Source organism: Fusarium solani, assembly GCF_023522795.1.
Source record: "Fusarium solani strain SB1 chromosome Unknown bctg00000009, whole genome shotgun sequence".
Taxonomy (NCBI): domain Eukaryota; kingdom Fungi; phylum Ascomycota; class Sordariomycetes; order Hypocreales; family Nectriaceae; genus Fusarium; species Fusarium solani.
Window position 1 is genome coordinate 3,006,121 of NW_027072144.1, and position 26,677 is coordinate 3,032,797.

The 26,677-nt window shown below is 51.6% G+C and overlaps 9 protein-coding genes across 9 annotated transcripts; 3 read left to right on the forward strand and 6 right to left on the reverse strand.

Annotated features, from left to right (window-relative positions):
* Nucleotides 1–993: 993 nt before the first annotated feature.
* Nucleotides 994–1,706, forward strand: MRS44_013980 (uncharacterized protein; the record flags this gene model as incomplete). The annotated part of the gene is made up of 3 exons (XM_065617417.1): nucleotides 994–1,081; nucleotides 1,138–1,218; nucleotides 1,561–1,706. 3 exons carry the CDS (start codon nucleotides 994–996, stop codon nucleotides 1,704–1,706), a joined length of 315 nt encoding a protein of 104 aa, XP_065473489.1.
* A 323-nt stretch (nucleotides 1,707–2,029) lies between these two features.
* On the reverse strand, nucleotides 2,030–3,292 carry MRS44_013981 (uncharacterized protein; the record flags this gene model as incomplete). Its single annotated transcript, XM_065617418.1, has 1 exon — nucleotides 2,030–3,292. One exon carries the CDS (start codon nucleotides 3,290–3,292, stop codon nucleotides 2,030–2,032), a length of 1,263 nt encoding a protein of 420 aa, XP_065473490.1.
* An 850-nt stretch (nucleotides 3,293–4,142) lies between these two features.
* On the forward strand, nucleotides 4,143–6,360 carry MRS44_013982 (uncharacterized protein; the record flags this gene model as incomplete). The annotated part of the gene is made up of 3 exons (XM_065617419.1): nucleotides 4,143–4,254; nucleotides 4,527–5,914; nucleotides 5,977–6,360. The coding sequence occupies 3 exons, from the start codon at nucleotides 4,143–4,145 to the stop codon at nucleotides 6,358–6,360; spliced, it is 1,884 nt and encodes a 627-aa protein (XP_065473491.1).
* A 244-nt stretch (nucleotides 6,361–6,604) lies between these two features.
* On the reverse strand, nucleotides 6,605–11,673 carry MRS44_013983 (uncharacterized protein; the record flags this gene model as incomplete). The annotated part of the gene is made up of 4 exons (XM_065617420.1): nucleotides 6,605–6,690; nucleotides 6,744–9,308; nucleotides 9,441–9,757; nucleotides 9,806–11,673. The coding sequence occupies 4 exons, from the start codon at nucleotides 11,671–11,673 to the stop codon at nucleotides 6,605–6,607; spliced, it is 4,836 nt and encodes a 1,611-aa protein (XP_065473492.1).
* Nucleotides 11,674–12,588: 915 nt separating this feature from the next.
* Nucleotides 12,589–15,645, reverse strand: MRS44_013984 (uncharacterized protein; the record flags this gene model as incomplete). Its single annotated transcript, XM_065617421.1, has 1 exon — nucleotides 12,589–15,645. One exon carries the CDS (start codon nucleotides 15,643–15,645, stop codon nucleotides 12,589–12,591), a length of 3,057 nt encoding a protein of 1,018 aa, XP_065473493.1.
* A 1,568-nt stretch (nucleotides 15,646–17,213) lies between these two features.
* On the reverse strand, nucleotides 17,214–18,380 carry MRS44_013985 (uncharacterized protein; the record flags this gene model as incomplete). The annotated part of the gene is made up of 6 exons (XM_065617422.1): nucleotides 17,214–17,267; nucleotides 17,323–17,592; nucleotides 17,649–17,701; nucleotides 17,757–17,892; nucleotides 17,934–18,127; nucleotides 18,197–18,380. 6 exons carry the CDS (start codon nucleotides 18,378–18,380, stop codon nucleotides 17,214–17,216), a joined length of 891 nt encoding a protein of 296 aa, XP_065473494.1.
* A 58-nt stretch (nucleotides 18,381–18,438) lies between these two features.
* Nucleotides 18,439–20,182, forward strand: MRS44_013986 (uncharacterized protein; the record flags this gene model as incomplete). Its single annotated transcript, XM_065617423.1, has 3 exons — nucleotides 18,439–18,904; nucleotides 18,976–19,946; nucleotides 19,994–20,182. The coding sequence occupies 3 exons, from the start codon at nucleotides 18,439–18,441 to the stop codon at nucleotides 20,180–20,182; spliced, it is 1,626 nt and encodes a 541-aa protein (XP_065473495.1).
* A 97-nt stretch (nucleotides 20,183–20,279) lies between these two features.
* MRS44_013987 (uncharacterized protein) lies at nucleotides 20,280–21,614 on the reverse strand (the record flags this gene model as incomplete). The annotated part of the gene is made up of 1 exon (XM_065617424.1): nucleotides 20,280–21,614. One exon carries the CDS (start codon nucleotides 21,612–21,614, stop codon nucleotides 20,280–20,282), a length of 1,335 nt encoding a protein of 444 aa, XP_065473496.1.
* A 1,604-nt stretch (nucleotides 21,615–23,218) lies between these two features.
* Nucleotides 23,219–26,182, reverse strand: MRS44_013988 (uncharacterized protein; the record flags this gene model as incomplete). The annotated part of the gene is made up of 4 exons (XM_065617425.1): nucleotides 23,219–24,668; nucleotides 24,724–24,904; nucleotides 24,953–25,761; nucleotides 25,815–26,182. The coding sequence occupies 4 exons, from the start codon at nucleotides 26,180–26,182 to the stop codon at nucleotides 23,219–23,221; spliced, it is 2,808 nt and encodes a 935-aa protein (XP_065473497.1).
* Between the last annotated feature and the right edge of the window lie 495 nt (nucleotides 26,183–26,677).

The window sequence follows — 26,677 nt, forward strand, 5'->3', positions numbered from 1 at the left end:
AGATGCGTAATTAAGTCTTATGTACTCAAGATTGCAAAAGGGGTGGTTGAACAATGTATACACTTGACGCTCCCCAGCTCGTTGAACCGATAAGTACGCAGCCATAGACAAAGTATCATCTGCAGCAGATCTCTATATCCTAGCTAGTGTATCAGAAAGCACCATAAATGTGTCAACCAGGATTGATCAGACGCAGTACAGCTTATGCTACATGTGAGAAATCACGAGAGGGCAGGTAAACTCCTCTGCAGGCGTACCTCTCCTATGCTAACGTTTTATGAGACCCTCGCTCATTCTCCTTTTTGAGGATATAGTGACATCAAGGATAGAAAAGATCACGAAACCTAACTTCCGGTCATCTGGAACCCTGCCAATGCATGTTCCCCATACCATACCAAGGCAAGGGTAGTCAGTCCCGTGCTGGACGGCCACAAGTTGACCCATGTTTACGCAAGACAAACATAAAGCCATTCGATGTTTCACCACTCTTATTCTTGTCCATTGGTGTGAAGATTGGCTGAGAGATACTGTAAATGCTAAAAACACGATATATCGCGTTCTATGTGCTTGGGTCAGGCCACTGAAGAATCAGCTGTGAGCGGCTTGCGCGAAAGCAAGGAAGATATTACACAGGAACAACGAGGAGCGGCAGCTTCACTGCACACTTGAGTGCCCTCGAGGGATCAGAAAATTGTATTGGAAGAGTCTAGCGAAGCTGAGTTGTGGATTACCGGCTCAATCTTGATCTGTGGGCCATGTTCGACGGGCACCAATCACCAACTGGACAAGACAAGGAAACTGAAAAGATGGTTCTGGGCTTGACATTTTCTCCTTCAGAACATTATTGACAGCTGCTTCACCCCCGACCTCCTAGCTGGTATCCCCTGTCTAGTTGGTCCTTCCCGCCTGCTGTCTGTTTGCTCGGATTTTATTGTTTAGCATCCGAACATTAGCATCCGAACAACAACTTTGTGTCCTACGCTATAATTCATCATGAGCCCATCTGAGGACTTCTCGAAGAAGCCTGCGGAAAAGAAGGAGAACGGCGTTGACCCTATGAAGGACCAGGATGATACTTCTAGTAAGGACGACGAAGGCATTGCATAACGGACGAAGAACGTTGTTGACCTAAGAAAGAACAAGGCGAATCCTCTAACGAGAGCAATCAAGCTTTCGACGTGATCAAAGTCATGGAGCCTTTGGACGAGAAAAACAAACGTGAGTCTGGGTGGGACAAATTCTAATGGGAGACTGATATGTAAGTGATGAAACAATATTGCGGGAGTGAAGATGATGTGTTCTTGAAAGGTCTAAGTTACATGTATCTGAGAGGAGCACAGCTCCTCACTTAGTATCCACATCCCAGCCATCAGCAGATCGGACCATCTTAGTCATACGGTCTCAACACTCCCACTCGAGCTGCTGTTGGACTTGATGTGCACGCCTGTCGAGCCTCGTTAAAACCCCAAAAACACCTTCGTGGGTGAAAACTGCAGGGAAAGAGCCATCTCGACCCAGGCACTCGAAAATTCTTGACGGCCTCATGCAATCTGGGGACAGTAGGTCTTCTTCTGTCCGCAGAAGATCTCCCTCCCGAATTCATCTTTGCACCTTTCTTCTCAGTCCAGCACAATCTTGAACCCACAGGTCTTCTTCTATCCATAGAAGATCTCCCACTTAAGCTCATCTTTGCACCTTCTTCCTAGTCCAGCGCAATCTTGAACCCATGGGTCTTCTTTCTGTCCACAGAAGATCTCCTACCTATGTCCGTCTCTGCAGGTCTTCTCAAATCCGGTGCAATCTTGAGTCCATGGGTCTCCTGTCCATGGTAGGTCTCCCACTTCAGTCCATCTTTGCACGTTCCTCACGCTCAGTGCAATCTTGAGGTTGTGGGTCTTCTTCTATTCGTAGAAGATCTCCCACTTTAACTCATCTTTGCACCTTCCTCACGCTTCAGTGCAATCTTGGATCTGTGGGTCTCCTGTCTGTCCATAGTAGGTCTCCCATCCATGCCCATCTTTGCACCTTCTCACAAACGTCGTTCTTTGAGACCCAATGCTTCTCGAAATAGTAAGAAGCGATCTTTCGGCAAAGCCTTCGTCAGCCCATCAGCGACCTGCTTGCCTGTTGGAATGTACTGGAAGTCAACGGTTCCATCATTGACCTTCTCCCTGCAGTAATGATGTTGAATATCAATATGCTTGGTTCTTGCATGGAACTGGGGATTCTTCGACATTGCGATTGCTCCTTGGTTGTCCCCGAAGATCACAGTTGTCTTCAGTTCTGGGACCTCCCTGTATTCTTTCAATAGTTCCTGGAGAAGGCTTCTCAACCAGACTGCTTCCTTTGCTGCTCCCGTTTGCCCCATATATTCTGCTTCACATGAGGACAGGGCAACAATCCTTTGTCTCTTCGAGCTCCAGCTAATAGCGCCCGTGCCAAGGTTGAACACGTATCCAGACGTTGACTTTCGAGTCTCCAGGTCTCCCGCCCAATCCGAGTCGGTGTAGCCAAGAAGAGGTTGCAGCTTTCCTTGGTACACCAGTTCCAGATTTTGCGATCCCTTGAGATATCGAAAGATACGCTTGACAGCCGTCTGATGTTCGTTGGTTGGGTTTCCCAGGTGTCGACTGCATAAGGAGACGGCAAAGGCAATGTCGGGTCTCGTCCCAAGCATGAGATACATCAGGGATCCAATAGCCTTTGCATACCACTGCTTGAGTTCATCAGTTGCTTTATAGTCGGGGTCTGGCTCTCCGAACTTGCTTGTGGCGACTGGTGTGGCATTAGGGGCGCATTGGTCCATTCCAAAGCCTCGAAGTATTTTCTCCAAGTACGTTGTTTGCGACAAGGAAATCGATCGGTTCGCTCTGTCTCTTCTCAAGGACATGCCTAGGTAATATTGGCATGGGCCTAGGTTGGTCATCTTGAACTTGTTGCACAGAGCTTGCTTGACCGCTACGATCTCGTCCTTGGAGGGTCCAGCAATGAGCAGATCATCCACATACACCGCAATGAGCGTGTGACCTTTCACGAAGACCCCCATGTCTGAGAGTAAAGGCTTGAACCCGAGTGTCTCGAGGAAGGTCGAGAGGGTCTCGTACCACACTCTTGGAGCTTGCTTCAGTCCATACAATGCTCTCAAGAGCTTACAGACTCTCCCACTTCCATCGTTGAATCCTTCGGGCTGTTCCACGTATATCTCCTCAGTTACGAGGCCATAGAGGAAGGCTGTCTTGACATCCATTTGTTCCAGTTCCAAGTCGAGTGCCGCCGCAATGGCAAAGATCATCTTATAGCCAGACTTCTCAACAAGCAGTCAGTTATCAATCAGTACTGATTACTGATTGATACTGATACGTTATCAGTATCAGTAAGCCCCTAACCAATCAATCAGTAATCAGTAACTCACGTGACCAGGCTATTGCGACCTGCCTACGTGGTGCTAAGATGTGTTAGCAGGTACAGTCAGATTGCTGCGATCAGTTCGGTAAATCAGGTACCTCAGCAACGCAACCCATCGCCCGGGTCAGAGCCCAGAATTACTTACTTTCTACATATGTATTCAACGGCAACACAATATTTTTTTTTTAACTTTGAATCGATATCTTGCAGGGTTACAACCCGAATATTCGTAGCTTGAGTGAGGCGCCTGTTATCTTTCAAGGGAAACAGGCACAGAGTTATTAGGTACTAGCCCCGCCATAACAAATAGGTGAGATATGCGGTAGCCTCTATTCGCTGTACATAGGGTAGGTTGGCTCACTTAGCATTCTGCTGCGCAATGCACTTGACATCGCAGCGAACACGCTGGTCTCTACAAATGATCTATCATACAAGTTGAAGGCATCGTCGCTGAAATTTTCCCTGGCGAGAGCGCCTTCCTGGCACTGATTCCACCCCGGTTAGAATTATCTTTCCCAGCTGTCGTTTCGCCGTCGAGAAAAAGGTTATCTACGCACTTACCCCGCTAGCGTCACCCAACCCACTGCGCCCAACCCAAAATACGCCCGTTGACGTTGTATGAGCGACTTCGCAGATTTCCTGGACTGCACATGATGGCTTAACCTCGAAGGTCCCACGACGCAACCTTGCGTGAGCTGAGTGACGAGCTCAAGAATCAATTCTGATCAGACGCCAAAATGGGGCGACAAGTGCGCGAAGCTGACGCGACACGGCGTGTCCGCTTCTCGCGTTTAGCGCTATGCCACTTGTCGGGCAGAGCCAGGGGTCCGACGTTTGTTTTGAAGGTAGGTAGATGGTCTCGTGCGCACCACTCCAAAGGTTTCAATAGGCTTGCATTTATAAGACATGAATGATATGCCACGCGCCGACATGCTTCCCGGGTCGTCTCTATTCGTAGGGGACGTTCAATGCGAAGAATTAAGCTCGCCGGCGCCAGAATCAAGCATCTCCGCAATTGAGCGGCCTCATTCACAACAGTCAATTTTCTCCGGCCCCTTTCCCCGCATCATCCGCGTCTACGCGTCAATCGCAGCCGAAGAAACGTAAATTACGCACTCCAGAAACCTGGAAGTACTTCCGTGTGCCTCAAGGAGACGAAGAGACGCACCAGAATAACCAGAGACTGTGGTATTGTCAACATTGCCACAACCCGCCATGGCGAACAGTCTCGACCACAAGCGCCAAACGACATATGCGAAAGGACCACGGTATTATCATTGATGACGAAGAAAGGCCAGCCAAGAAGGCACTTCAACAGTCTCTGGAAGTAGCTTTCACGCGTGCCGAAGAGAAAAATCGAGCGATACTCTCCCGGAACGAAGAATCGATCCTGCGGAATACGATCAAGCTTGACGCATTCTATGAAGCCCAAATCCAACTGATCACGCGCCGCCGTCTCCCGCTCAACTGTGTCTCTTGGCCGGAATATCAAGCGCTTCTTTGCGCAGTTAACCCGAAGGCAGAGGAGGTTCTTATCCAGTCAGGTAATACGGTATTGGCTCATGTTGAGCGGTCATACATGATGCATCGCGAGAACATCAAGGCTCAATTGCAGGCGGCAAAGTCACAAATCCACTTCAGCATCGATCTATGGTCATCGCCGCATCGCAAAGCCTTTCTCGGAATATGTGGGCAATGGGTTGATGAACACTACGAGCTCCGTGAGGCCCTATTGGGTCTGCCGAACGTACAGTACAGTCACTCCGGAGAGACGATGTCGCGGCACTTGCTTGACACCATACGATATTTCGATGTCGCTGGCAACATTGGCTACTTTACATCAGACAACGCCACCGCCAATGACACTTGCCTGCGTGCTTTATCGACGGCATTGGCGAACGAGTTTGGCATTGGAATGGACCCCGCCGAGCGCCGAGTTCGATGCGGAGGCCATATTATCAATCTCTGCCTCCAGGCGTTTCTCTTCGCCTCCAGCAAAGAGGCACTCCGTGCGGCAATTGAAGAGGCAGATAGTAACGCGAACACCACAGTTGTCGAGTCTCTACAGGCGCAATTGCAGCAAAAGAACAGCAAGGGTAAACATCGAAAAGTGCCGGAGGATCAAGCCGGATGGCGATCGATGGGCCCCCTTGGTAAACTACACAATATCGCCGTGTTTATACAGAGTTCGACAGTGCACAGCGATGCGTGGCAGCGCCTGGCAGGTCGTGCACTCGGCATTGACAATGCAACGAGATGGAATTCGTGGTACATGCTACTTCGTACTGCACTCGAGAAGAGAGACAAGCTTATGATGTTTCAACAAGAGCATCATAAGGCCCTGGGTGAAGATAGTCTCACACAGGATGACTGGGATGTCCTCAGGTTAACGGCGGACTTCCTCCAACCCTTCTGGCAGGCGACACTAGCGCAACAGAAGAAGTGGTCGTCGTTAGACCAGTTACTTTACCATATGGACATCTTGCTCAAGCATTTTGAAGATGCAAAGGTATACAGTCACTTCGATCTTGTATAGCATGATGCATGATGGCGCTAACTATGTTATGATAGAAGACGTACAGCGAGAATCAACGCCTTATCCACTCTATCCACATGGGTTGGTTTGTGCTTGATAAGTACTACTTCAAGACTGATGAGACGCCTGTATACTCCGCGGCATTGCTTCTCCACCCATCAAAGCGATTGAAATACCTCCGCCAGAACTGGCATGAGGATTGGCATGATGGTGCGATCAACAAAGCCAGACAGATCTGGGCTCAGTACAAAGATATTCCTGTTGCCAGTACTCCAGAGGAGCCTCCGGAGACCCAGATGACAGCGTATGATAGGCTGGCGCTATCGCTCGACGTGACGGAGGCGTGCGGCGATGAGGATGAGCTGGAGAAGTTTAAAATACTTCGAACACCCGTTAAGTTGCCAAGGCAAGGGACTTAACGGCTGAATATTCAGCCCGAAGGGTAAATACCGTATACCTGTTATTAAACTCTTCTGGGGGAACCCCCTAGATCCCCCTTTCGACTGCGGCGGTAACCAGCTATTAAAACCACTTCAAACCTGTAGTAAGGGAGTTGACTGATAGACATAGGGGTCCCTCTACCACTTCCTGTCAGGCCCAATCAACCATACACCGTAAATTGAGTTCCCCCTTTCCTGTAGCTTAACTATAGGAAAACGTCATTTAGTCAATGTACCGTGGTGGATACGGCGGATCGATCAGCTGTTGAGCCTGACGGCGTTGTTGGTCAGCAAGGCGTATCTTCATCCCTGCCTTATAGTTAGCCACAAACGCAGTACGTAGTAAACGCAGGCGTATAAACCTTCCGTGGGCGTGTAGTTATAGAGGTTCTGACGATCGAAAGGCGCCTCGAGGAGTAGGCCTTGCAACGAGGTAACTCGTGAGACTGCAACATAACTAATACCGGCCTGGAAGTCGCGTGTAGCGAGGTCAGTAACTATCTGATCCTTCGTTAGGCTCTGGCATTTGTGAACAGTGATAGCAAATGCCACGATCAGGGGAAACTGCGTGCGGGCGCAGGTCTCGTTGCCCACTAGGAAATCACGCGTGACTGGAAGGATGGGTACGATTTTCCTGCCCTCGTCAGTTGTTAGATACGGCGGTCCGTCGTAGCTATCGAAGTCCACCATGATAACAGCCGGGGGGTCTTCGCATGGGTTAGCGCCTTCATTCCAGGCGACATCATATATCGTACCCTGGGCGCCATTAACCAGGCCAGCTGGTTGCCATAAATTAGTCGTGAGCATTACCCTGGCGCCTCTAGCAACAGGAAACTTGTTGGATAGATTGCCAGCGTTGTCGCTTGGCGCCTGCCCCGCGCCTCTGCCCTGATTCTTTGCCTCCACCTGTATTGCCGGGGAGTTGAGGTGTACCATATGCTCGTAATTGTATTCGTTGACCCGGGCCTTCGTAGAATACACCCGCATAGCGGCCTTGAATCTGTTAACCTCGCTCTGCGTTAGCTTGGCCTGCACACGACTACTAAGGAGGTTCCAGGAGGGTATAGATAACTTGACTTCACGCAGTTCTTGCAAGGCCTGACGGAACCGGGCCTGATCATCACCAGTCTGGCGCTGTATCGTGGTCAGGAAGACGGTGCGGTCAAACAACCGGTAGGCCACCTGTCCTCTCCTTTCCAACGAAGACAGGCCAGTGCTGGTGGTTGAATACAGGGGCTTTTGTCGGACGGGTGGTAGCTGGAAGAAATCGCCCACAAGCAAGACGCTCACACCACCAAAGAACTCGAGGCTACGCTGTGGAAAGGCCTGTCGCAGGCGAGAATCAATTCGCCCGAGCTGTTCAAGTCCTAGCATGCTCTTCTCATCAATGACGAGGTATTTGACGTGCCGTAGGCGGGACTGAAGGGCGGCTGCGTCAGCTGGGCGAAGGTCGGTAAAGGCACCGCCTACTGGGAGACGGAGCAGCGAATGTATGGTGCTGCCCTGTATCTGGTTACTCGCAACGCCTGTTGGCGCTACGCGGCAAATAGGGCTAGGATTCGGCAGGGCAGCCGCCTGAAGGTGGGAGGAAAGCACCTTGATAAGGAAGGACTTGCCCGTGCCACCACCACCGTCAACGTGGAGAAGGATTTGAGTAGGATTTTGCACCTGGAAGTGACCCATGAAGGTATTGTACACTAACCGTTGTTGCGGGTTGAGCTGGTCACGCCAGTGAAGGCCGAGGACCTCCACATCGTTGGCTATAGGGTTGCTAGCGATGAGGTCTTTCCAGTAGCTGTCTCGAAATTCCGGATAAGTGCCCACATGCCGTGTCCAGTCGTAATTGACATCGATATCGCGGCGGCCAAGTAGGTCAAGACCTTCCTGGGTAAGGGGGTTGTCAGGTAAAAGGGCGGCGAGACGGATCCAGTCTTCGTCATCAAATTCCTCCTCCACCGGCAGAGTCTCGTACTGATCCTCTTGAGGTTGTAATCGAGCCTCTTTTGGCCGGCCGTAATGGTCATCACCATGACTGTGGTGCTGCCAGCAATAGGAGAAGGCCTGAGCGTGAGAATTAAAACGCTGGCCGTCAAACGTGAGGAGCTCATCATGCCGACGATGTGGGTGGTTCAATGTTAGCTTTACACGGCAGTAATCTGGCCACTGTTGACCTTCTGGATCAGCCTGATAGCGAGGAAAGTAGACCAATATACGCGGCCTGCCGTTGACGTTGCCTGGCTGCCATTGCTTCCACTTGGAAGGGTCCTTAGAGCGGAAATTCCAGCATTTGAGAAAGGAAACATAGGTCAGGTCCTCTAGGGCTTCTGGGCGTCGACAGTACTTTTCGTAGACGTTGGGGGCCTCGACAACCTCATCGCTATCGATCCGTAGAGAGCGGGAATGCCTGTCAGGATTACGGCAGTCAACGTATAGACAGGTTCGTGAGCCCTCCTGTAACGGCAGGCCGAGGAGCAAGTGGCTAACCTCCTGTTTTGAGTAATCCCGCTCAGCAACTAGCTGATTTAGGAGCTTTGACGTGAAGGAAACCAGGGGGTTGTGGTCCTTGACCCGGGGCATCAGGGCCTTCCCAATCTGAGCAAGAGACTCGCTCTTCTTTTCCGACTTGGAGCAGTATTTGGCTGCGTAATCAATCACCTGCTGTAGGCTCGTGCAGGGCGAGACATCTGTATTGGCTAGCCACGCAACGGTAAGCAAGCGGTTGTAGTGGTTAATCTGGCTATCGTTCCGCTCGCCCCTGAAGCTCCAGTGCTTAGAATGAGGAACCTTTTCAAGGGAGGCTAGTAGGCGCTGCCCGTGAGGAAATCCAAAGCGGCACTCTACCTGCTTGGTATGCTTGCTGAGCTTCATACAGTAGTTGTTGCAGCGGTGGCGTTGCACACGGTTGACTACCATTGATAGGAACTGAACTGTAAGGGCATGCCCCAATAGATTACTGATCAGGGGATTCCCTTCCCCAGGCGCCTGTACCCGCTAAGACTCTGGGTTAACAGCAGATACGTGATATCCCCAGATTCGGGCGAATTGCTCTCGGGACTGACCATCATCAGGATCTAAGTCAGGGTGGCCATTTAACCAATATAGGCCGTGGTGGTGACTGGAACCCCTACCCTGCCACTCGTAGCGACCCCAAAAGTCCGTTAGGTTAAACTTCTGCTTCAGGACAATAGTCCTGAAGAGCGTATAACGCTTATGGAAGTGATAAGCGGCAATGTGGGCGTTGTCTCGCAGTAATTTCCGGGACAGAGCCATCCGCGCCGCCTCAGGAGCTGCTTTCCACTCTTGGAATCGAGGCATATGACGATATAGGGACTCCCAGTGGTAATCAGCCGCACTTGCTGTAACGAAAAGGCCAGGCCTGCCTAGATTATAGGCATATGCCTCCAATTCCTTCCTTTGCTTATACCAATATGGACGGGTGCCCCTGATTACGGCGGCTTGGCGCGTGATCGACTGGATCAGGGCCTGAGCCTCTGGCTCGTCAGGCTTAGCCATCGCTTCCTCTATGTCAGCGCGCGTAAGGGGTTGACGGCGGCCTTCGTGTTGCTTGACTAAGTAGTTGCTTCGCTTTCTGACCTGCGCACGTAACAGCGTGTTGAGGGCGACGAAAGGCCACGTCTTATGGCGGGCAAAACGTCCGTCTTGCCATCTCATCGCATGGGCAAGGTAGTCCTGGTACGTGATGCTCCGTAGGCGAGGCTCCACGAAGTCCGCCTTGCCGTCAGGGTAGAGAGTAGGGAACGCGAGCGATAACAGCGGCTGGGAACGGTTGAATTCATTCATAGGAGTTCTGCGAATGGAAGGCAGTGGCATCTGGTGCTGAGCCTGCGCGCTAGGCGGCATATGCTCAAGATCAGCCATACACTCAGGGTCAGGAGTACCATGAAGGAATCGGGACTGTAGGGCGTTTAATTCGGTATCGGTAATCTGCAAATTCTGGATCGCTGAGGCGTCGGCATCGCTAGGATCCTCTTCTAGAGCCTCCTCAACAGGGCCTTGGGGGAGCTCGCCGTCAGGTATGTCAGCCACTTGGCTAGCAATGGAAGCAACTATGCTGCCGTCAAGAGGAAGCCGTTGCAGGCGATCCTGGCTCACAATGACATCGCGATAGCCCGGGTGGTGGCGCTGTAGGTAATGCAGCCAGGTCAACAGGCATGAGCGGCGTACCCGGAAATCGCGAGCAAACTGCTGCTGGAAGTGAGGGTCGCCCTCCATATTAGGAGGCCGCAGGAGTACCATATCTAGATCTTCAGGTAGGACCGGGAGCTCTTCAAATAGCCTACCAACATTGCGAAGGAAGTGGACAACGTGACCGCGGTATTTATATTGAGCGCCACGTACCTGTAGGACCTTCACGTGTACGTGAACCCTAGCAATCAGCATCTCCTCAACCATCGTTAGGCCAGGTAGATTACCGGGGACTTCCCCGAAGTCAAGGTTATTCGCAGCGCTAAAGAAGTAGGGCTCGTTAGGGGTTCTCTCCCTGTCTCGACTAATGCAGCGGCTGCAGATTCCCAAGCTATTTTGCTTCATATCGAACCAACGCTCCTGACAACGAAGGCAACTATGCATCTTGTCGTTATTCAAGGCAGTATAGAACTCCCGTACAAGGGCCTGATCTTCCTCACTAAGGGCAGGCAAGTTGAGGTCCCCTGTAAAAGGTGGATCAACTATCTGATTAAACTGTCGCTCTTGGGGCTGTGTGCCTTGACGTGCATAGCGGCCGCGGCGATGACCCTGTGGCAGCAATGAAGGAGTGGTAGGGAGTGATTCCTGCGGTAAAGGCGTGCCTAGCACAACAGGAGGAGTAGGAAGAGTGCTTTGAGAAATCGGCGTGCCCAGAACTACTGCTGGCAGGCTAAGGGTAGGAGAGACAGGGGAAGGTCCCTCTACAGCACCTGGGGTAAACGGCCCCAGCAGAGATCTAGGCAGTTCCGAGAGTGTAGGCGCCAGGCTACGTAATAAAGCAGGCGTGGCAGGAGGTGGTAAGCTGTTTATAGACGCAAGCTTTGGCGCAGTCCGCCTTGGAGGCGTTAGGTTAGCTAGCGAATCGGACCGCTTGGTGACTGTGCGTGACGATAGCCTCAGGGCGGTATTCCGCATGGCGGCAATGGCGGCTCGAGATTCGGTTGCCCGTTGCTTTTGGCGTGCCCTACAGCTAGCACACTCTCCTGTAAACTTCGTAGGGTCCTTGACGCTTCGAAATTCGACTTCGGGCAGGTCTTGCTTGCAGGCACGGCAGTTGCGGACTGCCTGGGGTATTTCGTCCTCCATCTGACTGTATATATCCACCTCTTGTCCACCTAGATATCGCTCGGGCAGGGAGGCTTTGCAAGGGCTTACGTGTCTGCGGCAATACACACCCGCAGGTGGTGCTAGCGGCTCACAAAACCGCCTTCTGGAGATAGGGTAACCGGGGAATCTAGACAGGTAGGTCGGCTGGGGAGGTGATATGTGAACCTAGATAGCATTAGCAACCTGATGGGTTAGATAGATTGGAGGGAAAGGGGAAGCAGCCGCCACCTAGGTGGGAGGTAGGTTGGCTGCAGAGCTAACCTACGAATCTAGATACTGTCAGCAACGCAATTTGAGAAGCTGTTGTCAGGGGCAATCGGTTGAACAATGGGGCACCAGGGGTCCGGAGCTCCGAGCCGACACCCTGGTCTACTACATCGAGCAGACGAAGTCCGGCAGCCAATTCGAGCACGAGTTGAGCACAGGCCAGACCAATTGGCCAATCAGAGGAGGTTTTATGCTCTTCTTTCTGACTGAGTAAAACGCCCTTCGGGCTGAATTAACGGTTCTCCATGCAAAATCGCAGTCAGTCCCCTTGCATGGTGGGCCAGAGAGGAGCAACGGATGGAATACCCGCGGCTGCACAAGATGGCTATTAACGTACTTTCGATTGCGCCTATGTCGGATAAGGCCGAACGTGTCTTCTCAGGTGCTCGGCGTACTATTTCGTTTGATCGTGCACGCCTTGGGGCTGAGACTATTGAGATGACAGAGTGTCTTAGCAGTTGGAACAAGAACGACCTTATTCGCGAGGTGCATGTACTTCGCGATGATGACAACTAGGCTGAGAATCAGGGGGTGGCGACATATTCGGGCTGAAAGGACAACTACGTCATGTCTTGGCATTTACTGATAAGCTAATCAATCAGTATCAGTAACATGGTGATCAATCAATCAGTTATCAGTAAGGGCCTTATCAATCAGTACTGCTTGTTGAGAAGTCTGCTTATAGCTCATCGGCTTGACAACAGAGGCGAAGGTCTCGTTGAAGTCAATTCCTTCCTTTTGTTCGAATCCCCTCACGACAAAGCGGGCCTTGTACCGCAGAATCTCCCCATTTTCCCCTCGTTTGAGCTTGAACACCCATTTGCCTCGAAGGGCCTTTCGTCCTGGTGGAAGCGTAACTAGGGTCCAAACACCATTCTCGATTAGAGATCCGTGTTCATCCTTCAGTCCTCCCCACCAGAGTCTTCCATGAGGACCCTGAATGGCTTCCTTGAAGGTTCTCGGTTCTGACTGGTCGATATCGCGAGCAACTAGGTACAGTTGTCTTGCAATCGTTGCGAGGAAGGCGAAGTTTGTGCTGGCCAGTATGTATCTCGATGGCAGCTGTCCTCTGGTCGATCTTTCGGGCAGTCGAGACTCTGCGTGCCGTTCTGTTGCTTCTGGTGGCACTTCGTGCCCGTCTGTGGCAACATGGATACTCGATCTGGTTGACTCTTGGTCCGGATCCCATCCTGGATCTCCCACTGAGGACTCATCCGAGGTCGTCTCTCCATGGCCAATCTCCTCGGTTCCATTTGCCTCTCCTACCGCGATCGGAAGGGGCGACGGTTCTAGAATGAGAGGATTTTCCACGTCGGTGTTCTCTTCTCGGTTTACCCGTCGCCGTTGCGATGATCTCTGGTCACTCATCTGATGCGTGAGATTGTCGAGTGTTGGTTCGACACTTTTGATGTTTTCAGAGAAGACGACATTGTTAGACACAAAGACTCGGCCCCTTTCGTCAAGGAGAATATAGTTCGTACTACCCTGATAGCCGAGAAGCTGACAGGGAATACTCCTGGATTGCATCTTCTTTCGTTTAGAGGATGGAAGTAGAGCCCATCCTCGTGAGCCAAGTACTCGCAAGTGACTGAGGTCGGGAACATCTCCATACCAGGCTTGGTATGGAGTGGTGGAAATGCTTGCCGTGGGGCAGAGATTTCGGATATGGTTCACTGCCTTGAGGAGGTATGGCCACCATTTCAAAGCAAGTCCAGATTTGATCAGTGTGGGCGTGAGTTTATCTAGGATGATTCGATTGAGAACCTCTGCCAATCCATTTTGTTCGTGTTGCTCCGTCGCCGTGTAGGAGAGATGAATTCCTCTGTCCCGACAGAACATAATCAGGATGTGGCTTCGATTTTCTCCTCCTCGATCGAGATGCAGGAAGTGGCATCGTCTTTCCGGTCTTTCGAACTGCTTCAATAGATGCTGGAAACATTCTTCGAACTCTGACTTCTTTTTGATTGGATATACCCAGGACATATGAGTAAAGTCATCAATAAAGCAGGCCCAGTACCGGCTCCCGTCTACTCCCACTTCCGGGAAGGGCCCAGCAATGTCCGCATGAATGCACTCCAGGGGGTAGGTTCCTTTCTTGATCGGTCGAACGTGAGGGCATTCCTTGAGTTTGCCTTGCGCACAAGCTCCACACGGATTTGATGTAGACTGATCCGGTCGAATTCCAGTAGACATCCCCATCAGTCTCTTAATATTTCTCTCTCCCAAGTGTGCGAGCCGTTCGTGCCAAAGATGCAGTCGAGGGTCTGCCACTAAAAAGGAGGCTAAAGCGGTTTGAAAGTGATCTTCCTCAGCTTCGTCGACCACATAGACGCCTGAGATCCTTGTTGCAGTGAGGACGACTTTTCCTTTGTTTGTGACCACTGCCTTCCCATTTCGGAAAAGAACTTCTGCACCCTTCTTCTCCAGCGCTGACACGGACAATAGGTTCGAGCATCCTTCTGGAACGTAGAGAGCGTTGTCGAGAGTAACATTCTGTGGCCCCTTGGGTCCTTGCACTCGGAGGGTATAGGTTCCACGGCCTCCTGGCATAACTGTTGCGTTTGCAATGCCATTGATCGGGAATCCCTGGTAGTTGTAGAGAACTGTAAAGTTCGTATGGCGGCAGAAAATATGTGAGGAGGCACCACTATCTAAGACATGGATCCGTTCGAGGGCCCGAGCTTGGGGGGATGCCTGAGATCCAGAGAGTCCGAATGACGAGCCAATTAATCCAAGGTGACCTTGGAAGTCATTTTGCCAAAGAGCCAGTCTCGCTTGGTCGGGTTGGATATATGCAGGAGTCGCAGCCGTAGTAGATTCCGGTTCATCATTCGTCTTCTCCCTTTCCTTCTCTCGTCTCTGCGTTTTTCGTTGTCGTCTCTCGTGAGCCGTCCTTTCATGCTCTCTTCTAAGTTCCGGGTGAAGTTTCCAGCAAGTTGACTTGCTGTGTCCTTTTCTTCCACAGTGTCCACAACCTGAGGTATCTTGGGCCACCATGGCTCTGTGTGCAATCCTTGCAGTGGCTCCTTTTTGTCTGTCCTCTTCTTGGGATGCGGCAAAGATAGCGGTTTCGAACGTAACGGCCTCTTTGAGAATAACGTTGCGATTGTTTGGATCCCGGATGGGGAGGATGTTATGGTTCTGATTGAAAGCAGTGAGGAAGACTTCATAGTCTGGCCCAAGTCCGCAAAGGAACTTGTTGACAAAGTGTGGTTCCCCAATCTGGCAGATTTCATCCATCTCTAAGAGTTCAGCCCTTACTTGACGAAGCTTGTTTGCATATTCCATGACTGAATCACAGGAGTCAAGGGTGAGTTCTTGATATCTTCGGTCGAGTTCTTGAAAGATGGCGCTTCCAACGGGCCGATAACGGGTTTCAAGGTGATTAATCATGCCTTGGGCCGTTGGTATCCCCGTGGTGAATACTCGGGCGTTGTATCCGAGCCGACTTCGGATGGCGCCGCATGCTCGATCCTGACGGCTCCTCCATGCCTCAATCTGCGTTGTGAGGTCGTTCCCTTCTGCTGGTGGTTGAGCGTTCCTGGTCAAAAGGTCTCCGTAACCGCACATGTCTAGTAGGTCTAGCATTTCTCTCTTCCATGTCAGCCACTGACTGGTTTGCTCCAGCTTTGGAATGGCGCTTGAATTGCTAGCGAGGTTGAGCGATTCCTTTGAAAGTGACATGATGAATCTTCCGAGAGGTTGATGATCAAGGTACTGAAGGGACAGAGAGTTTTCGGCAGGTTTCAGGTCGAGGCTTGGGGAGTCTTCTTGTCTTCGTTAGGCGATGTAATGGTGCCACACGGATAGGGGCTGTCCGAGCCGGATAGAGACTATCCGAAGGATGAAACACATAGCAGTCTCAGCACTTTGTATCACTCCCGCTGTCTGGGAATGGGACGACGATCTGTTTTCGACCATCTGGTGGACCACGTTTCAGTCGGCCTTGGTCTGTGTGGGCGCAGACCGCCCGATCGGGGAGCTTCAACAATCTCAGACTGACAGACCGAGAGGGTTGGTCTGGGTCTGCCAGTTCGTCAGCCAGACTGCGGTCTGAGGGTCCCTCAGTGATTTGGGGTTGATGGTTAAATTTTGTGTGTTGGATAGAGGGGCGAAGACTCGTTCTCGAGGTATTTCTAGACATAATATTTTATCAGTTGATTTGCAAACTCCACGAAATACCAAAAGGGGAGGTAGCTCCAAGTAAGCTGAATGTGCATGCGCAGTGGAAGGAAGTCTTTCGACTTCTTATGCTTGACTAGAAAAGGTCCAAGGGAAAAGGAAGACAGAAGGCACTCAGCTTTGGGTTGGAGGAAAATGGTGCCCTCCGGGCTCATAACCTGATGAAACAATATTGCGGGAGTGAAGATGATGTGTTCTTGAAAGGTCTAAGTTACATGTATCTGAGAGGAGCACAGCTCCTCACTTAGTATCCACATCCCAGCCATCAGCAGATCGGACCATCTTAGTCATACGGTCTCAACAGTAAGCATCACCTTCTGGTGGTCTTCGAAGCTAATTTTGGAAGAATATCGCCAAATCGACATTCTTTTTCTTCTTCTGCTTGCATTTCTACAAGTTCTGTTTCTCAAGGGACTTGTTACAATATGTTTTACGCCCCTTCATGGTCTTGGTCTTGTTGGCCTAGGGTAGCTTCGTACTCGGTAGTCCAATCGCATGTTCTTCGGATCTTCGTTTTTATCCGGTACCGGTTGTCCCCACTTGGCGGTGACAACTCATGCTCGTTGGCATCGAGCCATTCGACGGCCCGGTGCATCGTCATGTTCTCCTACGGCAGGCTATAGGGGTGACTGTTGCAAAACCCCAAAATCCACCTCGAAAGTGTCGAAATGGGCTAGCGGCATGGACACCCCGCCCCGCAGTACATTGCTCCATGTACCTCAGCGTAGGTTACCTGCATTTTTTTCGCGTTTCAACAGATGCAAGTAAAGCAGCGGGGCCGCAGCGGACCAGCAAAGCGCATTTTCATTCCCGTTCTACAGACATCGTTGGAAGAAACTGCTAGTTCCCCTTAACTTCAGGATCAAGATTAAAGTTTGAAGTCCTACCATGAAGGTTCAAAGTCCTAGATGGGATCACTCAAGGATATAAAGCCTCAAAGGAATAATTTAACCAAGAATAATTACAATCAGTACAATAATTACTTTTTCGTCAAGTGCACGCAGCACCCCTGCGCAATCCAACAACAGATCAGCCGCCACCATGGCGGTCGAATCGGGAGACACCAACGCTTAACTGTCCTCTTCCTGTTCCTCTTCCTCTTCCTCCTCGTCCGGCTTGTTGAGCTGCTGAGCGTCGAGTTAGCAGTGAAAATGTATTTGACGACTTGATCCCGCTCACAATCCAGAGCCGAGCAGCCTCGGCAATGGTCTCCAGTGCCATGATCTTTCGCTCCTCGGGGCTCTTCTCGGCTATCTCGCCAAACGAGGCCAAAGCGGGAGCTGGTCCTGGAGTGGCAGGAAGAGCCGCACCACTGCCGCAAGCTCGTAGTTGTTGTGATGCGCGCTGTGCAGCAGTTCGCCAGGCATCATCTGGATCGGCATTTGCACGCTTGAGCTGCCGATTCAGCTCCCAAAAGACACGGACAGCACCAACGGCACCAACAGGGACCTAGAGATGCAACTTCATCAATGAGTCGTCGCCCTACACAAGCAGAGATGCCTTACCGGTTTGCACGTGTGAGCGTTCTTTGCGCAGTCCCAGCACGCAGCACCAGTATCTATTCCGTGCTCGTCAGCATAACAGTCGTATACTTCTAAGGCAATCCAACATACTGTCCTGGGAGGCACATTCATGACCGGGAGCCTTGGTGGCGCGCGTGACGCAGGCGCGACATGGAAAGTCTCGCACCGAGCCGAGGGGAGGGACCTTTTTCGTCTGCTTCTTCTTCTGCTCGAACAACCTTGTGAGCTGCCGTCCTTCTGTCAGAAAAGGAACTGACCAGATCTCACGGTAATTTTGCCTGTGGATTTGCGGGCGCTGGGCCGCATAAACCCTTTGCGCTTCCTGGACGAACTTGCATTCGTCGCTTCAGCGGCTACAGTGCCGCCCGCCGTGACGAAATCAGCCGTGGCGAAATCAGCCGTGGACATGACAGCGCCGACGACCACTGACCTTTCCACAGGATGCAGAGGGAAGTAAGGAACTAAACTGAAACAAATTTGGGTTCTGTAAATATTTGTAGTACCAAGGGTTGAAGACTACTCCGATTTACCGGTGGCACTCAGTAGTACTACCTTCCCAAATGAGAAGCATTGATCCTGTTGGTGCCTCGGTGGCTTTCCACCGACAGCCCCTGACGCTAAGCCGCTGCGGGCCAGTGTCAACACCGCTGCGGGGCTTTGCGGTGAGCCCATCTCAGGACAAAGACCAGGTCGTCGCCGCTCTGCCCCTTTCATGATTTCATGGTGTGAACACCAAGAAATATGCCCACACATTCGACTAACGCCGACGCAAATGGCACGGCCACCGAACCCGATCGATCAATACCGTGACTATGTCACATTCCTTTACCTTAACGGTGTCTCGCGAAGCAAGATCAAGTATAAGCTTCGGAAGCGTTACCATGTCGCCGTCGATCTCAGTACAATCTCTCGCCGAATCGCCAAATGGGATCTGCCGCGGCAGCAAGCCCGTACCAGAGAAACTCCGGAGTTGATAGAGGCGACACGCGACCTGATATTCCGCGTTGGACTATCGGAGAAGCAAACGCTCAGCGTTCTACAGAGGCAGGGCTGGCCGGTCACGAAAGAAGGCCTAAAGCGCATCAGGCTTCACCCGGACCGCCGCTGGGTACGCAGGCTCAATAGCGACGAAGAACGACTTGCGTTATTGGAAAAGACAGAGCAAGCCATCATCGAAATGACGCGACGGTCCAACGCCATTTCGGGGTATGGCAAAAGCCTTCTCCAGCCTTACCTACGTCAGCAAAAGCAGCTTTGGGTACCAAGAGACCCCCTCTTTGCGATGTACAAAATCATGTTCCCAAATGAGGTCGAGCTCCGAAAAGGATGTTTCGGAGGAAGAAGGGACAGTTCCTTGTCCCGGGGCCAAACTACCAGTGGTGCATTGACGGCCATGACAAGCTCAAGGCGTACGGATTCGAGATATACGCCGCCATCGACGCCTACTCGCGCAACATTATCTGGTTCTACGTTGGCCACTCTGCTACAACTGCCTTGAGCGTACTGAAGCAGTACCTGGCGGCATGTGACGCCTATGGCTTCCGGCCATGGTATTTGCAAGCAGACAGGGGCAGCGAAACGCCATTGATCGCAGCAGCCCATTGGAACTTTGTATTGACCACGGACGGACAAGTGGAATGGCATGGGCAAGTCTTCCAGCAAGGCAAGCGATTGAAGGATTCATACAAGGCAGCTCCAAGTACGAAAAATGTCAAGATTGAGAGTTGGTGGGAGCGTATGCTTCATGTCTCGTCCCGGCAGTGGGTAGACTACTTTGGGGAGCTCGCCAGGGACGGCGACTTCGACGGCGACATGCTGGAGGATCAGATTGCCATCTACGCCGTCTTCGAAGATGTATTACGCCAAGAACTCTTCGACTTTGTGGAGGCGTGGAATCTTCATCGAATACGCCTTCAAAAGAACCGTCCGCACGTGGTTCACGGCCAGCCCTGGATGAACTACCATTACCCCGACCCGGACAAGGCATGCAACTGGGGTATCCCCATAGATCGCTCAGTTCTACATGAAATGGAGCGACCATTGGCGGATATTGATATTAGCACGTGTTTGGAACCGGAGACAAAGGATTGGTGTCTCCAAGTTCTCCGTGGAATGGGCTACGATCAGGTTGTCCTTGGGACTAGCCAGGAGCCAGACAAGTTACGGCCCTTCAAGCGTTTCTATCTTGGTCTCCGGGACAGGATTATTCAACACATCGAAAGTGGCCGGCAGCCTATACTGGCATACCGCAAAGCGCCAACTGGGGGAGTTGCCGAATATGTAAGCACACTGTCTTTTTGCGATGTAACCAATCTAAATGCATATAGCAAGCATTACTTGAACGGGCAGATCAAGCCCAAGAAGAAGAGCTAGGAGATGGAGAACCAGCAGAGCAACCACTTGTTGAGCTGGGATTTGAAGACGAGGAAGGAAATGACATTGAGGGTCAATCCTTCCTTTTCTTAATAAGTGATGACGGAGAGGAAAGCGACAGTTCAAATGGGGAGCCAGAGTAGTCAATCCTTCCTTTTCTTATATCGAACGGCAAACGTCGTGGGGGTTTTTGTCCCTTTGAAGCGTGTAGAGTGGGCTGGCGGAAGGGCTCTAGGAACATCAGTGTCGGACAGTCGTGTTTGAGTTTCCCCAACGGTTCGACGAATCAATTCTGAGTTTGTCTGTTAGGGTCAGTGCTCGGCTCGGTGATGCAGTGGGGTGGTTTCTTACGAACTCCGGAACAAAACGCGTCTCTTCCTCACAATCTTCTTCGTCAACTTCATCTTCTTGGTCGGACCCGCCCTCGCCTCCCTTCGCATCAGGCATGTTGTCAAATACAAGATCGCAAAGTGGATCGTCCACTTCACTTAGATCTACCACCCCTCCATGTCCAACGATCTCTTTGATAACATCTTCAGGCTCGTCGCTCGTCGGGCTTTGATAGTAGGAAGTTGGAACAGGCTCTTCCTTTTTGATTTTGACGTGTATCTCCTGTTTGACCTGACCCACCTCTGTAGTATCCGCCTCTTCTTTAATCTGCGCCTCTTGCTTGACACGCTTCTGGCGCCCAGAGGACGGGCTTGTACCCTCTTGCTTGACCTTCCGCTTCTTGCCTTCTTTGACGGGGGTCGAGTACTCATCTAGCCTCAGTGGTGTGACCGGCTCTTGCTTATCAACCACTTCCGTAGATGTCAGGACAACTAGCACCTTCAACTGCCCAGCCTGGTTATTCGAAAAGTGCCCCGATGCGAGCATGCTCGACGGCGTCGTGTATTTGTCGGTATTGGAAACGGTAACGATCTTTTTGCCAGAGAAGTTCGAAGCGTAGGAAACGGTCCAGAGATCTTTGTTCGTAGGATCGATCGTGGGTGGAAGTGGACGGAGGTGATCAAACAAAGTCTCAGTAAATGAGGGCCAAGTCAGCAGATCTGCTGTGGAAAACCTGATCACCGTATCTTTCAGCGGCAGCACCGTCTCTGGGACCTCCACTGCAAGTCCATTGAAGTACTTGGCCTCCAAGCTCACAAGTAGAAGGCTGACATGAACCCAATGGTAGCCAGTGTGTTGCGTCGCCGGCTTTCTGGTGCTGCCTTTGGAGTTCTGGATAGCGCGACTGGCCGCTGATGCGACAGTCATCAACCGATGGTCGCTTGATACCTCGGAGGGAGGTATGCGTGCCCGCGTGTTCCCCGCGCCAGTGGCAGACACTTCGCTGGGAAGTAGCTGGGCGCACCCAATGCCGATGGATGACACTGGTTTCGGTCTGTCACGCAGCAGCCGACTTGCTGGACTGACCGGCCGTGGTGGAGAGTCCTCTACCTCGACCACCTCATCATATGGGCCAGGAAGTGCCGGTGTTTTTGACCGGGCCCGACGCTGGGATCGAAAGGGATTGGCCAAGCCGCACCGGCCGCAAATAGTTCGCGCCAATGTATATGGTGGTAAAGAGATCATAGTGCTTCTTTCCGGCTTGGATACAATAGGCATGCTCAGGAGGGATATTTGGAGGGCCCATTTCGCTTGAATGAAGAGTGCAGAACTGGTGAAGGAAGAAAAGGTAAACAGACTGCTGTTGGAGATGAGCTTTTAATATATGTCGAACAAAACGACCATGCCCTCTGCCATGGCGGATGAAGAACGCTAGGCTCAATTTAGCAGGAGGTTATTGTGCTAGTCCGCTGCTCATCTACTGCGGGATCACTGCGGTGCCCTGTCGCTGCCTCGAGACGCTGCGCAACGCTTGGAGGGCGAGGACCATGAAGTGAAGGTTGCACACAGAAACTAGCCACGGGCAAGATGGAGGTCAAGATTTCGACTCCCGGCCCCAACTGGGGCCATTGGGCTGTGAAAATTGTCTCGACAATCCCGAGGGCGTCGGAATTATTGCATTTGCATTCTCTGTAGAGTGTCGGCATATACATATTTCCAGCGCTGCTTCTAGGGTAGGAGGCTGGGCGACCTACGCTCTGCTCGTCTTAGTACAGCTGCTGTCCGGATTTCATGAGCATGGCAAACGAGAACTGTTTGGTAAAAAAAAAAACGTCTCTCAATCGAATCCGCCTGGACAATATCAATCCCTCTGTCAAGACTGGGCTTAGAGTATTGCGTTGTGCGTATCAATGTGCTAGCCAGTTTTATGTAGACTGCTGGGCTCGTTTAATACATTTGCTGCTGCAGGTGGAGGTGGACTCAGAGAAGATGAACGCGCGGGCTCGCTGCTAGTCCGCAGTACATTTTCCATGCCGACCCGAAGTACTCGGATGACTAAGGGGCGGGGCGCCTAGACTCAAAAGGGACTGACAGGGAGTTTTGCAACAGTCCCCCCTATCGCCCACCGTATTCTCCCATCAGTGTCTGCACTATCCTATAAAGCCAGCATATATCCTCCTCTTTATTTTCTTCATGACCTAGATAGACCTCTACTTATGACCCTGAACCCGACACTGAGTCTATGATGCCAGATGCCTTGGACGAAAAATTGAGGCTACGCGACGGAGCCGAGAAGCTGGAACTGCCTGATGAGGCCGCGCAAATTCTTGGTGACCTACGAACGGCGGTCAACGAAGGCGAAGCAGCTGTGAGGATAGATGGACACAAGAAACTCTGGGTATACAACGCTCCCGATTTATGCAACAGGCTTTCTTCTCTCGCCAGTGGCAAGGTTAGGAACCAAGCTTAACCCCAGGTCCTTCGCTAATCTGATCTCAAGATACCGGAGATCCATCAGCTGCTAGATGGAGAACGATTGAGGCCAAGGGAAGCTCCTCATCCCCGGCCAGAAATCTTTGGCTTGGACGAGAATGGCATCTACAATGATCCGGGATTTATTGGCCTGGCTATCCTTATCACGGATTCAATGCAAATTTCCATCAAGCGCAACGGGGCCAAGGCTGTCCCATATTTTTGGCTTTCCCAAGAGGGATTGATAATCATGCCAGACACGATATGCACACCTGAAGAGAAACATTTGGGGGAGACACATGAACGAGAGAGGGGTGTGCTGGAGGGAAGGAGCGGGGCTAAGGGAGTCTTCTTTTACATTATGCTTCCTGTGGAACCTAAGTAGTAATCCAACCACGCCAGAAGTCAGGATCTTCATCATCAAAGATCATATTATCTATCATGGGCCAAGGATCCATGTGTTCAAAGTCCTGGGGCTCTGAACTTCCCTGCCCAAACTCTGGGGCCTGGCTCGCATCAACGGGAACATCCGTCCGTGGTTCTGTGACTCTCGACTCCACGGGCACCCGGGGCGTTGTGCGGGGCGATGGACAGTCCTGTCGGGCTGACGCTGGGTGTGGCATACTTGGGGACAAGTAGGCTTCTGAGCTCTGGGAAGTCCGTGGGTTGCCTGAGCCTTCTCGGGTTATAACCTGGTGTAGCTCCGGACGGGACTCAAGGGAACGTGCTCTGGCGACATGGCTCTGCATCGGCGCCGTGTCTGGAGATGTCCGGATTGCAGGTGGGTGGGGTGGAACATTGCCCTGTTGTGCATAGCATGGCGTCTCTGCGGCGCTATGAGATGGCTCATAGCCGTATGGCTTGACAGGTGGCGGGTCTTGCATCGATGAGTCCAGGTCGGTATCCTTTGATGCTGTGTTTGCCTGCTCCTTTGTGGCCGGTGCCCGTACTGCAGGCTGATGCGTTGTGTCAGCCTCTGACTGCTGGCTCGGCTGTCGGCTGGCTGGAGGTGTCTGGATTGGAAGCTCGCCCCGAGACCCTGATCTGCAATTTAATGGGAATTCTGTGCCGTGACTCTGAATGGTTGGCGAGTTTGGCCGTATCTGGATCGTGGGCGGCGGTGGCGGGGCGTAGCCCGGTTGGCATTGATGTGCCACCTCTGCGGGGCGATGAGACGGCGGAGGACTATGCGGTCGGTTGGGCGGAAAGTCCTGCTCTAGAGGAGAACCGGAATTGACTGGGACGACTGTTTCCTGTCCTCGAACGTTAAACGCTGGAGGCGTCTGATGTGCCACTCTCTCGACTTGGTTGTTGAGGGCTGCCATGGTAGGATTTGCCGAGGCTGGGTTCAATGGGACGACGCCCTGAGAGAGTGGCTGATTGGGCAAACACTCTTGCGTTGATAGCTGCTGTGCGCAGCTGAGACCCGAATCCTTCCTTGCTATGTTCACTTCGCCGCCTGGCTCCGTGGCGGGGTGTTCGGTCTGCGGCTGTCGAAAGCTCCTCGAAGCCTCGTTGGGTGTGGCATAGTCAGGAGATTCTGTGCTCTCTGAACCGGATCTCGAGCTAGACGAAGTTTCCACTCTTTGGGTATCAGAGGCGGCTGTAGGAGATCTTGCCGGCGTTGGCTGTGCCGCGTTGGGAGAATCCCGGACAAGAAAATCCTCCCGCCCGTCGTCATGGGATAAAGACTCTATGTTTCTTCTCGCTCGAGAGCTTTGTAGCCGCATGTGCTCCGCGTGTAGTTCTCTCAACGGGACGAATGCCGAGTCGATTCGGAACTTAGCGAAGGACTCTAGGCCTAAGACCTTGCAGACGTCTTCTTGTCTACCAAGTTGAAATGTCAGCGATGTAGAGGCGAAGGAGGTAAAATGAATCTTACGATATGGATTTCTTATTATTAGCATTGAAGATGCTCGTGATTAGATTCGGAATATAAAGAACGCGCGAGTCTGCAGGGGCTTGTATCCCTTCTCTGAGAATCAACTTTGCAGCTAAATCGGCGATGCTATTGCGATGGTCCTCTGCTTTTTCAGCATATGGGGAGAAATAAAAACAGTTCTCTAGATTTACCGTTTAGGATAGGCACCTTGATATAGATGTACACTTACTAGCATAGGCATCGTAAAGCCGAAACCCCATAAACCCCATCTGATCAATAATTCTGTTCAGGACGGATATACCTTTGACCCATCGTGATCTCCGTTTTTCTTCCTTGGTGCCCAGATACGGTGCGCTCATGCCTAAATTTGTCTCGACCATTTTCAAGCAGCTTGATACTAGGAATAAAAACCATGTCGTAACCTTAGCTTCGGCATGATGATCACCGCCGAGTTGCCAAATGGTAGTTGAGTTTTGAGTTTGAAGCTCACTCTGGTGCTCTTTAACTTGTACGCAGCCATTGATTAACTGCACAGGCAACTCTACAACGAAGTCAATGTAACGAGACACCTGTGTGGCCTTGTCCTTAACGCACAGCTGCTTCAGTCCATCCGTGGCCTTCTTCATGATGGCTTTAGCATTATTTTCTTGCGTTACCTTCTCTAGATCGTCTTGTCGCGGGCTGTCTTGTCGTGGGTTCTCTTGTCGTGAGTTCTCTTGTCGTGGGTTCTCTTGTCGTGAGTTCTCTTGTCGTGGGTTCTCTTGTCGTGGGTTCTCTTGTCGTGGGCTGTCGGGCCGTGGGTTCTCTTGTCGTGAATCGATTGGCGTAAGACTACCTTGTTCTGAGTTATCTTGTCGGCGTCGTTTTGGTAATCTTTCGATTGGTGCTTCTGATGCAGAATGATGAGATTCGTACAAGCTGCCATTCAACGGTCTCTTGAGTGCCGAATCGGGCCCTTGCTGCAGGCGATCGAGGCCACATTGGGCCCTCTCGTGGCAGCTCAACTCTGTGAAGGCGCCAACGTGCACTTCCTGTTGACTGCTCCTATGTTAGCGGTAAATGATCAAGATAATATTAAAGCCTTTACTTACTTGTGCTTATCGAAATGGCACTTGCCAAGCGGGAAAAAGATATCGTATACTCGCCGCAGCGTTGTCGTGATGGCATCTTGGTTCGGACCTTCGTCGCAGCAACGCGTATACCAAAGGTATGCCCCATAGAAAGTTTGGTGAGGGTACTGGGGAAGAGTGAACGGTGATAACACCAGGTGTGCTGGCGCTTCGTGCTGTCCATGCCATACCACTAGGTAGATGGATGTGCGTTTTGAGGTAGAAATTCGTAAAGGGCGGCATAGTCCATCATTTTCGAGACAGAGAGCCTCGCCTTGGTCCTTTCTTGAGATGTAATGCGTATCATCACCATGTGGTATGTTGAATCCATCAGCCTGGTGAGCAACCATGATTCGCGGTAGAGAGGGGTGACGATGTTGAGAGGATAATCGTCTGTACCCGCCTGGTCAACCTTGAGGAGGCCTCACCACGTGCCCCACAGTATGCCCCCATGCTTTGAAAGGGGCCGAGAGGGGTGAATTACCAAATTGAACTGAAGGGGTGGGTATAGTTCCCAAATTTTTAAAATTTGGGAACTATACCCACCCCCTTCCACCCCTCCCCGGCAAGGGCTGAATGTGACAAAAAAGGGATATATACCTCCCCGTGTACGCCAACGTTCACTTTCATGCAAGCCACTGTTATTGCCTTGTTTCCCCTGCTGGATTGATTTACCTCCTCCTCCTCCGATCGCTGCGAACCATGTCTTGCACGGCAGCGAGGGAGCCTGAACATGAGGGCTTTATCATAATTGAATGCACAGTAGCTGTCAGTCATTAAACTGCCCTCTGGGAGTATCAACACTGATTAGATTAGGTCACCCAAGGAAGCAAGACACAGTTGGT